This window comes from Eulemur rufifrons, chromosome 24, assembly GCF_041146395.1.
Source record: "Eulemur rufifrons isolate Redbay chromosome 24, OSU_ERuf_1, whole genome shotgun sequence".
NCBI lineage: Eukaryota > Metazoa > Chordata > Mammalia > Primates > Lemuridae > Eulemur > Eulemur rufifrons.
In genome coordinates this window covers 22,842,314-22,855,718 of record NC_091006.1, presented here as the reverse complement: position 1 = coordinate 22,855,718, position 13,405 = coordinate 22,842,314, and the positions used below count along the sequence as shown (strand labels likewise).

Sequence of the window (13,405 nt, the reverse complement as noted above, 5' to 3'; positions counted from 1 at the left end):
GCTACAGTACTTTTACAAAGTGTTGTTAAAATGAGTAGCCATTGGTAATTTTTCAGGAAACATTTCTAATGGGTTTTCCCCCCCCTCACAAAATAACATATTTTTGTGATCTCTTTCTTCTTTCATCTCTCTTTCCACTCCCCACCACTACCCCAAGTAAAAGCCCAGGGAAATTAAGGAGACTACTTTCTTCTTGCTACTGGGTATACCGTGTAAACCAAAAAATACATCTCTGTTAGACCTTCAAAAAGTATATTTTTTTGCAAAAGTTTCTGCTTTTGTGTTTTTCTACCTCAGTAGCCTGTAATTGCCTTAATGAAGTGGCTGTACCTTATTTATTTTTTATGTCACCTGTCTCTGGCAGGGACTGACACAGAGTAGACACTTTATAAGAAGTGGTCCAAGTGAGCTGAACTGGAGATACATAGCTGCAAATAAAGGCAAAAAGGGGGGGAGAAACAATATTTGATATTCAAAAGTTCCGAAGAATTGTCTGAAAAATCTGAGCAGACTTAAAACCAAAATATGACATGGAAAACTCACATTCAGAATGTTTTTCTTTGTAATTTGTGTTGAGAACATTTATTCGTTTGCACAACCACGTGGCTTTTATTAATAGATTGCTTTCAAATAATATCTTTGTTTGCCGGCATGACTACATCGTATACTTTACCACAAAAACACCTTCACAAAACAGTTTATCTTTTTATAATTACCTTCTCTTTTTTCCTTTGCTTACTCCTACGGATTTTGGGCTTTGAGTGGTGATTCTGAAAAGATTTATCATTTATTTGCTTTTAACAATTTAAAGACATAGAGATTCTTCTGTGGTTCTATAGCCTGTAAATTTAGATCTGCAAAAACTTCTGTCTTTTAAATATTTTAGATGCTTTATATAAAAGACTGGAAGTTTTTATATATGACCTGTGAAACTTAAAACACTGTGCAAAATTAAAACATCAAAATGATATATGATAGCTTACACCATTTGTGAGGTTGTTTTACCAGGAGGGTAGAAAGACCCTTTGGGTCTGTAATATAAAATACCAACAATAATTTCTGTCCATGTTATTGAAGACATACCAGTTTTTAGCAGTGACTGTAACATTGCTGCCTTCCAAAGTTTTAGAAACATGTGGGTACAATTAACACAGTCCCCTGGTGAATGTGAGCATGAATCTAAAGAGTTGGAACTGTGCCCTAATCGGGCAGACAGATTTTTTACAAATCTCTATTGCTAAGAAGGTGGAACATTTGGCAATTTAAAGTCATGTCTCCCATAGGTTGGGAGTAAACACATCAGCAGTGGCATCACTTGAATTTAATGATTTTTTTGTTTTTTTTTTGTGTGTGTGAAGAGCTTATAAGGGTTCATGGATCTTCTGAGAACCACATAGCATTCTCAGGCCATGTGGACCTTGTCTCTTGCAGCTGAGGAAACAGATACTAAGAAGCCAGGGTCTTGTTTGGAGTTACCTAAGACAAGGGTTGTAAGATTGACAACCAAATCCATGGATGTGATGATTGCAGTGCTGTATCACCAAGGAAGTCAGCCAGCTGTCGGGATGACTCCTTGGTGGTTTATGGAGACAACTTAGATGCCATCTAAAAAAAAATCTAAGGTTCCAACCTTTGCTTGTACAAGTGTGTCTGCCCTCAAAGAGTCATTTCAGATTTCTGTCTTCTATATGAAAGAATAAATTAGATAATTTCAAAATTATCTAACTTACCCTTGAAACTTTGAGTTCCACATCTCTGTTGTTATTATTCTTCAGTGTGCAACCCTTTGACTATTCCCTTAATGGCCTGTGTGCTGAGCTGAGGTTTCTCACTTGGTTAGATTCAGGGTGAGTTTCAACAAAGTCACCATCCTGCATTGACTCTTCAGGATCAGGAATGGATGTAGACAGAATTGTAATTGTATCTGGCTGGAAGAGCAGCAAGGAAGAGGCGTGGCCTTTTGGGGCTGGGCAGAAGGTGGGGGTCGCCCTGGACTGCAGAGGGTGAATACTCGTGCTGACCTCCTGTCAGAGGGCTCACCAGAAGTGAGTGAGAAAAGCCAGGAGGTCCTTAAGACAAGAGGTGGGACCCACAGGGCAAAAGCCACATTGAGGTTGGACAACCATGGGATGTGAAAGTGTGAGGCAGAGGTCGAGACTAGAGGAATGAGATGGTGGCGGGCATATTCCACAGTGGCAGTGACATTGTCTGGGTGTGTATGCATTTGTGTGCGTGTGTGAGAATATGGTTCTAGGTGCAGTTTTGGGCAGGCCAGGTCACGTTAGAGAAACTGGAATGGGATGGGATGGATCCTAGGGAGCGGAGCAGAGTGATTGCCAAGAGTCTGAAACTCCTCTGGTGTTGGGGGAAGGTATCTAAAACCGAGAGAACGAAGTGCAGTCATGTGCTACTTAACGATGTGTCAGTTAACGATGGATTGCATATATGACGACGGTCCCGTAAGATTATAATACCATATTTTCATTGTACTTTTTCTATATTTCAATATGTTTAGATACACAAAGGCTTACCCTTGTGTCACAGTTGCCTACAGTATTCAGTTCAGTAACATGCTCTACAGGTTTATAGCCTAGGAGCAATAGGACATACCATATAGCCCAGCTGTGTAGTGGGCTACGCCATTCAGGTTTGTGTAACAGACATCATCACTTTGTGATGTTTGCACAATGGTGAAACTGCCAAACAGCACACATTTCTCAGAATATTTTGCCATCAGTAAGCAGTGTGTGATTACCTTAGAATTCCGTATTATCCAGCGTGCACTGTGTCGCTGACTCGCATGCATTCGTACCTTCTTTTATTCTCATCACTAGTAATCCTGACTTTTGCCTTATAAAGTATTGGTCCACGAATGCTGCTTTTGATCTGTTATAAGGAGCTAGTGAAGCAGAAATAGGGGAGTCTCTGTTCTTGTTTTTGGGCCCTGGGCTGTGTGTGGGTGTCACCCTGGGCATCGCCTGATCCCGAACGGAGGGGTGGAGAGGTGCCCCCGGCTGAGGCCTCCTTCCTTGGTTGACACAGGGCTGTGTACAGCACTTCAGAAAGTGTGTCACCCTCAGCCCGGAATGGTGCTGGCCAACAGCTGTTGGAAAAGTGATGGCCAGGTGGGGAGAGGAGAGGATAGGGGCGGAGTGGTTACTAAAGCAACTTCAGGTAGATTTTCTAGGCTGTTAGCATGTCCTGATCAAGAAAGTTGATGAAATCATTTACTAAACTTTCTGAATCTTTTCTGCATCATAGAATGCTTAGTAAACAATAATAATTGTATGCCGCGCTGAGTAAAAGGTCTAGACTCTAGACATCTTGTGGCTGTGCCTGGCCCTGCCTGGTAGCTCCCAGGAGTGAGGGGATACCCCTCTTAGCCCACCTGTAACTTCTTTCCAGCACTGCTTGGGAACTGTCAGGAACCATGGTTGACAGTAGCAGCTTTATCCAGTGAAATAAATTCTATACTGGGAGCTCGGGTTATGATTTTGTTTCTGCTGAAATTTCCTCATGCGCTTAGAACTTTTTGTCTGAATTGTCCGATCTCTAACCTGAATTCAATGTAATGCCTGACTTCTTATTAGCTATTAGGCATGTTGAGAAAATAAATGGTGTGTAACCCTGAGTATCTTGAAAGTAATCCCTATGCTGTTATGATGGTATCACGAAATGTCTGGAGTCATTTAGTCTGTCCTCTACACAATCTTGTTGATTGCCCAGGATAGAGTAAAACAAGGGTGGGGAAACTTTTCATGTTGGAAGGCGGCATTAATTTAGTTGTCGTCAAGAAACTTCAATTAGATATACTAAAAAATGTACATTATTTTGTAAAAATCTAACTGCTATGTACACTTAATAATTTCAAAAAATGAAAACTATGTGTTAATTTTAAAGTTAACTAACCTTTTGATGACTTTGTTGTGTCTGCTTTTTGTTGGAAAGCATTTGAATATTTGGTTGCAGCGTGGAGGTCCGCAGTTTCAGTTGATCCTCTAGATGGGTGTCAGTCATTTGTGGCCTTAAGGGCGTCTTGATTTGGGTTAGATAAGAGAATGTACATTTGCAGCAATAAGGGGTTGAAAACCAAGAAAGCATTTTTTTTGGGCATGTTGCCAAAGACATGGGTATTCTGCATTTTTCTGTATTTCAATTGGATCATTCTTAGCATCAAACAATGACTTTAAAATGTCTGTCTACTGAGAGCTCAATCAATTCCACCTATAGTTCTTTAGGTGCCTTGGTGATATCAACTACATGAGGCTGAAATGCTAATTTAAGTATGATGTCATAATTCTCAAAGTCAGTAAACCTTTCATTGTATTCTCCAATTAATAGGTCTATAACAGCTGCATATTCTTCAAATGAATCGAATGTATCATCCTGCTCATTATTGACCTTTGCTATTGGAGTAAAATGTTCATCTGAAATTTCCTTTTGAAGAGGAAGTGTTTGAAAAATAGCTTTTTTCAGAATGCTTGGATTTTTGGCCACATATCGTATATAGACTTAGTTTTACCTTGCGAAGAAATATTCAAGTCCTTTTGATTTGACATGATATCGCACAGAAATGCTGCATTCCTATAGAAATCTTCTTTCAATAATTCACATTGCTGATTCTGTTCTTCATAAAATTTAACTATCTATTTTCGCAGAGATAACACCTGTCTCTGCGATGGCCAATTCACTTGAGAATTGGCAAATCCACACTGAATACCTCGTCATTCAACTTTAGTGTGTTACAAAACTGATGATGCCATGTTACATTTGCATGAGTACAGTTAACAATACTTGTAACTTGTTGCAAAGTGTCACTTAAAAATAGTAGGTTTAGCACAGAGATTTTGCTGATGCAAGATACGATGAAAAAAAATGAGAGCATCTGGATCTGTTAATACAATTTTTTTTTTTTTATCTGTGCAATAACCCTTCATGTTTTCCTGTCATGGAAGGTGTACTGTCTGTACATACACTCACTAAGTTACCAAATTCAGTTCAATCTTGAAAGTTGTTGAAGATATTTATTCCCCATGTTCTTCCAAGAGTGCCCAAAGTGAGTAACTCTTCATAGCAAAGAAAATCTTCTGTTATGATCCAAATGAAGCATAACACTTGCAATCAGTTGATTCATCTCAAGTGATTGAATAATATATGTTTTCCTTTTGAAGTATTGCATGAAGTTATTCTGTTAAGTTGAAGGCTAATTCATCAGCTATGGCTCTCCTTGAAAGAGGCAGTTGTTTGTACTTTGAAACATTATTGGGGTCTAAGCATCCTACAACTTTGACAATGCATTCTTTCACAATTTCTACATCACTGAATGGCTTCCCTTTTTTCCTGAGTGTATAAGTAAGCTACTTTATGAGTTGCTTCAGTGGCATTATTTCCAGGTCTTATTGCTGCTCGAAAGAATTGTCATTGCTTTTGCTTTTCGTCTTTTAATTTCTGCAATACAACCTTTTCCATTGTCAAAAGCTGATAACAGACTGGCACATTTGACCCCCATAAACTCTAACCAACCAGCCTCATGCGGTGGTGGCACCAGTCAGGTGGGGGAAGTTAGAACTAAATCATGAGCGTAGCAGCTGTCAGTTTAGCCCTCATAGCACACTAATGTTCTAATTGTGCTGGTCAATATGGTGGGATTATTTCACTGAAACTTATTTTATTCTTTGGCATTTTAAATTTGTTCATTTAAAAAATAAAATAAAAATATAAAAATGAACAAAAATGTATTCATAAAAGTAAAAGGATTTGTTCATAACATTTGGATTCAGTCAAAAGGCCCCACTTACCGACCTAGAAGGCCATGTGTGGCCTTAAGGCCTCAGGTTCCCTATCCCTGGACTCAAACATCACAGGTGGGATTTTTTTATTCTGAATTTATTAATCTGCTCTTGACTACTTTTGAGGTTTACTAAGAACTTTGTATTCCAGTCCTGTCCAAGGTGCGGATGGTTATGCTATCACAACATCTTATTGTCCTAGTGGCACCTATTTCAAATAATCGATACCATGCTGTCAGTTTCACACTCTCAGCACCGTTGGTTCCCGAGATGAAGGTGACGCTCATCTGCAGACACTCTGGGTCTCATCCTCCAGGGAGGCTCCATCCACCCCGTTTCTTTCCCAGGTTTGTAAGGAGGGAGGGCGATGTCAAATGTCAAACGCGCCAGGCACGTTCACAGCCAGTAAACGAGAGCATGGGTTTTAGAGCCAGACGCCCAAAGTTTGAATTTCTGTCTTTCGCCTCTCAGGCTTGGTACCCTCGGGCCACTCACTTAATGGCTTTGGGACTGGGTTTCTTCCTATGTAAAGTGGACTAGTAGCACCTATATGGCTTGTGGATTGCTGCCAAGAGCCCAAGGGAGCCATCCCAAGGGGCCAGCACACGGTGGGTGTACAACAAAGCATGCATATAATTATCATTATTTATAATTCCTTAGCACACTCTGCGGAGTCAGTTGTTTTCCTAAACAAAAGAAATTATTATTGCTCATCTACCAAGTTTGCCATTTCTATTTTAGGAAATCATTAATTTCAGAAAATAAGTTATTACCAACGATATGTCAGTGAAGACTCCAGGATACATTTTTTTTTCTTTTTTCTTGCTTCCATCCCTCTGTCACTTCTATTTTTAATTTTTCTTTTATTCTGATTTTAAAAAATTGGCATGTGGGGTCATTTTCAAGTTAGTTTTTATTTTTTTTGATAGTCATAAATACTCCACAAACAGGTCTGTGTTTCTCAGGGTGAACGTCTTTCAAAAATACCCTGCTGGCCTGTTTCCAGGCCTCCACCACGTGCCCAGCCAGTCCTCTGCGTATTATCAACAAGTTGAGAAATTTGACCTCTGGTGTATCAAGAGGTCCGTGCTTGATGATTTCTCTCCTTGATGCCCCTGTACTTCACATAACATTTAGAAGAGGGAAGCTTCTCTCGTCCTTTATTCCTGGGTCCTACCTTGGGACTAATGAGCTTAGGAAAGACTTTGGAAGAACTATCTCGTTATGCCTCCTGTTCCATGCTGAAGGGGCAGCGTGGTGCAAGAACATCGGAGTCAGACAGAGCTGGGTTTGAATTCCCGCCATGCCAGTTGCTAGCACGTGACCTCCATGAACTTGTGCCAGTTGCCAGCAATGTGACCTCCATGAACTTGTGGCTGTCTGAGAAAAATCAAGGAGTCCGCTGCTACCAGCTATGTGTGTCGTCTGCCTGCTTCATGCCAGGTACCCACCGAGCAGTGTGCTTTTCTGTCTAGGATCTCATGGCTTCCCCGCGACCGAACGGTCACAAGCGTCACTAAGCCCATTTTGTGCATGAGACAATTGAGACTTGGAAAGTTAATAGCTTGAATTATGTTCATTTTATAAAAATTCATCACAGATTTTGTTTTAAAGCAATTGTGTGAGGAGGACAAGATGGGGAGAATCAGAAGTGGTCAAAAAATACCACTTGAGATTTGCCTTGACGTCCAAGTTTCTTTTTCTGAGTAACCTAATCCTTACTGAGACTGAATAACACGATGTTTCTACTAACAAATGGGCCGTCAGCCCCAATGATAAAACAGGGAAAATCAATAGTGTAATGAAGCAATAAATGATTTGGCTACTGACAAAATGGCATTTATATAGCTTAGTGAGTAGTTTCCATCTGTAGGTGCTTATCATATGGTTGTCTTTCAAAGACCATTATGAACAAAAATGATTCTGTGGCTGTAACAGACACGGACAACTCTCGGCTGATCATTGCTCTGTTTGGTATAAGAGTGTTGTCGTATGTGCTTAGTTAGTTTTTCCTGGTTGACTGTTGGTTTTATAGAACTGTAACCCAGGCAAGACTTACAAAACAGACTCTGAGGTCTCCATCGAGGCTGGAATGTGGTAGTAACAGTCTGACTTGCGCTGTTTTTAGCTCTTCTTCTTTTTTAGTTTGGCTGCAGCTAGTAAGCTGGGAGGAATGTGAAGGCTAAAACAAACGGAGACTGAAGGGAAAGTAATCTTCCTCTAAGACTCTTATGGGCAAAGGGACTTTTCATTGGATATTTAAATGAAGAAATAACTCTTCCTTTAAAACTAGTGGCTTGTGAAAGTGATTCAAGCTGGTCATAGTTCACAAGCAAGTCCCAAATCTCCAGAGAGGAGATGTCACAACACTGAACAGCTCTTTAAGAACTGAATGATGTTTTATTTTGGTCTTTAACTGTCTGTGTTTATGCAGATAACTGATTTTTGAGATGAGGAGAAAAGCAAATGCAAAAAGGTGCCTTAGGCAAGATGTGTATGTAATTTCTTCTTAGAGTTGGTTTGTCTCAACCGATTATGGTTAATTTTATTTGTGATTATTAGAGATAACACTAGCATTTATCCTCTAATTTCAGTTATTTGTTTGATAACCTTCCTAACCAAATGGATGTGCTGCTTCCAGCTACTTCCGACTGCTACTTTTGGAATGCCATCGCTGTATATTTATTAGTCGTGTGAAACTCAAATGTATTTTGCCATAGAAAACCAAAACCATATTAGAATGATGCTTAAGGTTTCAGTTCCATTCAAATCCATACAGGTCTATTTCACCCGTAATGTACCTAAGACAATACTATTAGCATTATACCGTTACTAGTAATTTTCATACTATTAGCTGATCACATACATGGTTTCCATCACTGAGTAGCTGTGTGACCTTGGCAACTTGCCTACATCTTCAAGTCTTAGTTTTATCATCTGTAAAAGGGGAATAATAATTACACTTACTCCGTAGACTGATAGTCAAGTTTAAATAACTCACATAAAGCACTTACTATATTAGCTTTTGTTATTATTATCATAATTTGGCCACATTTTCAGTAAATTGCATTTTGCAAGTTGCCCTGGGAACCTAACCAGCAAATGTAATATTTCTTTGGGAAAAATAGGGATCCTGTGTTTGACAAGAAGAGAATATGGCATCACCAGAAGCATCTTTCTCTTTTCCCTTGTCTCCAACTGATGCCTAGCAATAGAAGGGACTGGGTCGGTTTTTGGATAGTTTTTGTTCTTCTGTGATTGCAGGGAAGCTCCTGTCTTACGCAGAGATGTAGATATGGACAGGCAGTCCTGACTTTCGTAAGTGCAGTTTTCATACAGACCATGCTTTGATGTATACGAACTCCCATAAATCACCTTTAATATTCTGCTTTTTTACTTTTGCATGCCAGCCGAGGAGTGGATACAAACTTGCAGCAAATTCAAGTTGGTGTTGCACACCAGCCTGTAGTTCAGGTTGGTGGGCCTCGCCAGGTTTATTTGTGCCTTGGTGTTTGTTGCGGCAAGTATTTGAATGCTCTGTTGCATTTTACTGTGTAATTTTACACAGTGAGGGGAAAAATTCTGATGTTCATGCTAAGGAACATAGGTCTCCTAAACTTCGTTTTGTTTTGACTAAGATGGAAAGCATTAGACATGCCAAAGCCAATCAAGTATTCATTGGATGAGAGCCTGAGTATTAAGGTATGAAGGAAAAGGAAAAAAAAAAAAAAAGTAACGATATTAAAATGCTTAATATACATTTTTACTTATTATGTCTAAAATGAGGGATATGGGTGTGGGTTTTACAGTTTTTAATTTTTGGGGAACAGAACCATCTTTATAATATGTAAATATATTTGTTACGACTCTTATATTCATATGTGTTTTTTGGAATGCATTAGGCAGAAAAGAAGAGGGAGGCTTATGTAGGATAGTTTTACAGTTTTTTAAAAACCTTTTTATTTTGGAAAATTTCAAACACGAACAAAAGAAGCAAGAATAGTACAGTGAACCTCCATGGATCCATTGCCCGGCTTCCACAACTGGTTACCCGACTTTGACATGTCGCCAATCTTGTTTCATATTCCCTTCCCCACCACCTTTTTTGCTGGAGGGTTTTAGAGCACATCCCAGAAGATCATAGCATTTCACCAATTAATACTTCAGTGTGTATTTCTAAGAAACACAGGCAAACCTCATTGTATTGGGCTTTGCCGATATTGCATGTTTTACGAATTAAAGGTTTATGGCAACCTTACCTCGAGCAAGTTTATCGGCGCTGTTTTTTTCCAACTGCATGTGCTCACTTTGTGTCTCTGTGTCACATTTTGATAATTCTTGCAATATTTCAAATTTTACTATCATTATTCCATCTGTTAGGATGATCTGTAGTCAGTGATCTTTGATATTACTATTGTAATTGTTTTGGGGTACCATGAAGTATGCCCGTATAAGATGGCAAACTTAATAGATAAATGATGCACGTGTTCCCCCCTCCCTTGGGTCTCCCTGTTCCCTGAGACACAACAATATGATATACAATGGCCTCTAAGTGTTCAAATGAAAGGAAGAGTCACATGTCTCTCAACTCACATCAAAAACTAGAAATGATTAAGCTTAGTGAGGAAGGCATGTCCAACGCTGAGATAGGCTGAAAGCTAGGCCTCTTATGCCAGTTAGCCAAGTTGTGAATGCAAAGGAAAGGTCCTTGAAAGAAATTAAAAGTGCTACTCTCATGAAGACGTGTGTTTTAAGAAAGCGAGACAGCTAAATCTACTCTGCCTGTGCTCCGTAAGTGGAAAACAAAGCCTGAATAGCAGCACATCTGTTTACAGTGTAGTTTACTGAATATTTTTAACCCACTGTTGAGACTTACTGTTCAGAAAAAAAGATTTTTTTCAAAAAATTACTGCTCATTGACAATGCACCTAGTCACTCAAAAGCTCTGATGGAGATGTACAAAGAGATGAATTTTTTTTTTTATTTCAAAAAATTTAGGGGATACAAGTATTTTTTGTTATGTGGATGAATTGTATCATGCTGAAGTCAGGGCTGTCAGTGTACCCATCACCAGAATGCTGCACAGTGTACTCGATAGGTAAATTTTTATCCGTCACCCCTCTCCTCCTTCTTAGTTTCTGATATCCATTACTGCTCTTTTTGACCATATATATCCTTTGTTTAGCTCCTACTTGTAAGTATCTGTTTTTCCATTCCTGAGATACTTCACTTAGGATAATGGTCTCTAGTTCCATCCAAGTTGCTGCAAATGACATTATTTCATTCTTTTTTATGGCTGAGTAGTGCTCCATGGAATACATACATACCACATTATCTTTATCCACTCATCGGTTGACAGGCACTTAGGTTGATTCCATATCTTTGCTATTGTGAATTGTGCTGTGATAAACATTCAGATACAGGTGTCTTTTTAATAAAATGACTTCTTTTCCTTCAAGTAGATACCCAATAGTGGGATTGCTGGATCAAGTGGTAGGTCTACTTTTAGTCTTCAAGGAATCTTCATACCGCTTTCCATATCAGTGGTACAAGTTTACATTCCTACCAACAGTGTGTAAGCATTCCCTTTTCACTACAACCGTGCCAACATCTATTGTTTTTTGACTTTTTAATAATGGTGATTCTGACAAGGTAAGGTGGTATCTCACTGTGGTTTTAATTTGCATTTCCCTGATAATTAGTGATGAGCATTTTTTCATATATTTGTTGGCTATTTGTCTTCTTTTGAGGATAGTCTGTTTATGTCTTTTGCCCACTTTTGATGGGGTTATTTGTTTTTTTTTCTTGCTGATTTGTTTGAGTTCTTTGTCAATTCTGCATATTAGCCCTTTGTTGATGTATAGTTTGAGAATAATTTCTCCCATTCTGTAGGTTGTCTATTTCCTCTTGATTATTTCCTTTGCTGTGCAGAAACTTTTTAGTTTAATTAAGTCATATTTATTTATTTTTGTTGTTGCTGTATTTGCTTTTGGGGTCTTAGTCATAAATTCTTTGCCTAGGCTTGCTTTTTATTTTTTATTTTTTTTGCAATATTTACTGTATTGTGGTGATCTGGAACTGAACCTACAATATCTCTGAGATATGCCTGTAAATACATTTAAAAAATATAACCTCATTGTCTTTATCATACCTAATAAAATTAATGGAAATTCCTTATTATTATCTAATACCCAATTAACATTCAACCTTCCTTGATTGTCTCAAAATAGTTTTTTAAATAGTTAATTTGTTCGAATCAGTATTTCAACCCACACATTGCATTTGATAGTTATGTCTTGTAGGTGTCTCTTTTTCTACCAGAGCAAAGGGGAGTGTTTTTAAATTGGGCTGTAGCATTCTTCTGCAATGTAGCTGACTCCTCTACATGCAAACAAGCCGCCCAAACAAGCATTTCTTCCATCCTTATGCAAAGGATGACAAACTCAGGGCATTTCCCCTCAAACCGCAATAGGTGTAACTATGGAATTTGCAACCTTCCTAAATCCTTCCATTCCCTTGAAATTAATCCAGAAATCTCATAGTTTAAAACAACTTTAAATGTATTCCTTTATTTAAAGTATACATTTGAATGATGGGTGTTAAAACACCAACAAATCGGTTCTATGTTATTCTCATGATATCTACATATTAATCATCTGCCTTGGAATCTTCTAACACTAAGCATCACCATCCCTGGGGCAAATTTAGGGAGGGGAGGATTCAGGTGGCAACTGCTTGAGTCATGAACTTCAGAGCCTGTTTGGCAGAAGGTAATAAAGATTGCAGTAACTAGTTCATGCAGATTGGCCTTTGTCATGAGCACCGAAACATTGTTCTGCACCTTCACAAGGATGAAGTCAATGTGACGGTGCTGCACGCTTGGGATGAAGCCTTCCAAGGCTGTCGGTCCACTCCTGGATCTGCAGACGGAGGATTGGGCCAAGTCCTAGCATGGGTGCTATAGGGCGCTGACCCGGCAGCCCCCACCTGTAACCTCTGCGACTGTAGCTGTGGACCCTGAAAGATCTTCTAAGTAGGTTCCAGGAAGCACCTTAATGGAAATGTTTATATAATGACAAAGATTTAAAATGGAAAGAAGACTGTAAGCTTGAGGAAATGATCGCTCTGCTGCTCAGAACCCTCCCGTGGCTTTCTAGTTGTTCAGAGTAAATGCCAAAGCCCTAACAATAGCCTCTAGACCCAACACAGCCTACCCCTCCTTCACCTTTACCTCTCTGATCTTCTCTCCTCTTCCCCTCGTTCACTCTGCACTGGCCACTGGCCTCCTTGATGTTCCAAGAATCTTCCAGGCTCTTCCCTGCCCCAGGGCCTTTGCATTTGCTGTTCTCGTACATACCCACAAGGCTCATTTCTCACCTCCTTCAGATCTCTGCTGAGCTATCATTCAGGGAGGCCTCCCCTAACTACCTATTTAAAACTTCACCCCTCCCCAGGTCCACTAGCACTCCCTAAATCTCTTCCTTATTTACATTTTTTTTCATCGAATTACCACCTTTTAACATATTACACAGTTGATTTTTAAATTTTATGTCTTGTGTATTTCCCACCATGGATTTATCCCTAGTGTCTAGAAAAATGCCGAGTCACGGTAGACA

At 39.3% G+C, this 13,405-nt stretch overlaps 1 protein-coding gene across 3 annotated transcripts in view; it reads left to right on the top strand.

Moving 5' to 3' along the window:
* Nucleotides 1-13,405, top strand: part of SLC4A4 (solute carrier family 4 member 4) — a 330,474-nt gene that overhangs the window by 23,264 nt on the left and 293,805 nt on the right. The window contains exon 1 of one of the 3 annotated variants that reach the window (XM_069458316.1): nucleotides 7,180-7,232. The exons of the other annotated variants lie outside the window; for them this stretch is intronic. Coding sequence (XP_069314417.1) covers nucleotides 7,204-7,232 — 29 coding nt within the window. The 5' untranslated portion in view covers nucleotides 7,180-7,203. Of the gene's footprint in view, nucleotides 1-7,179; nucleotides 7,233-13,405 lie in introns of those variants that run through there. 3 annotated transcript variants of the gene reach the window in all.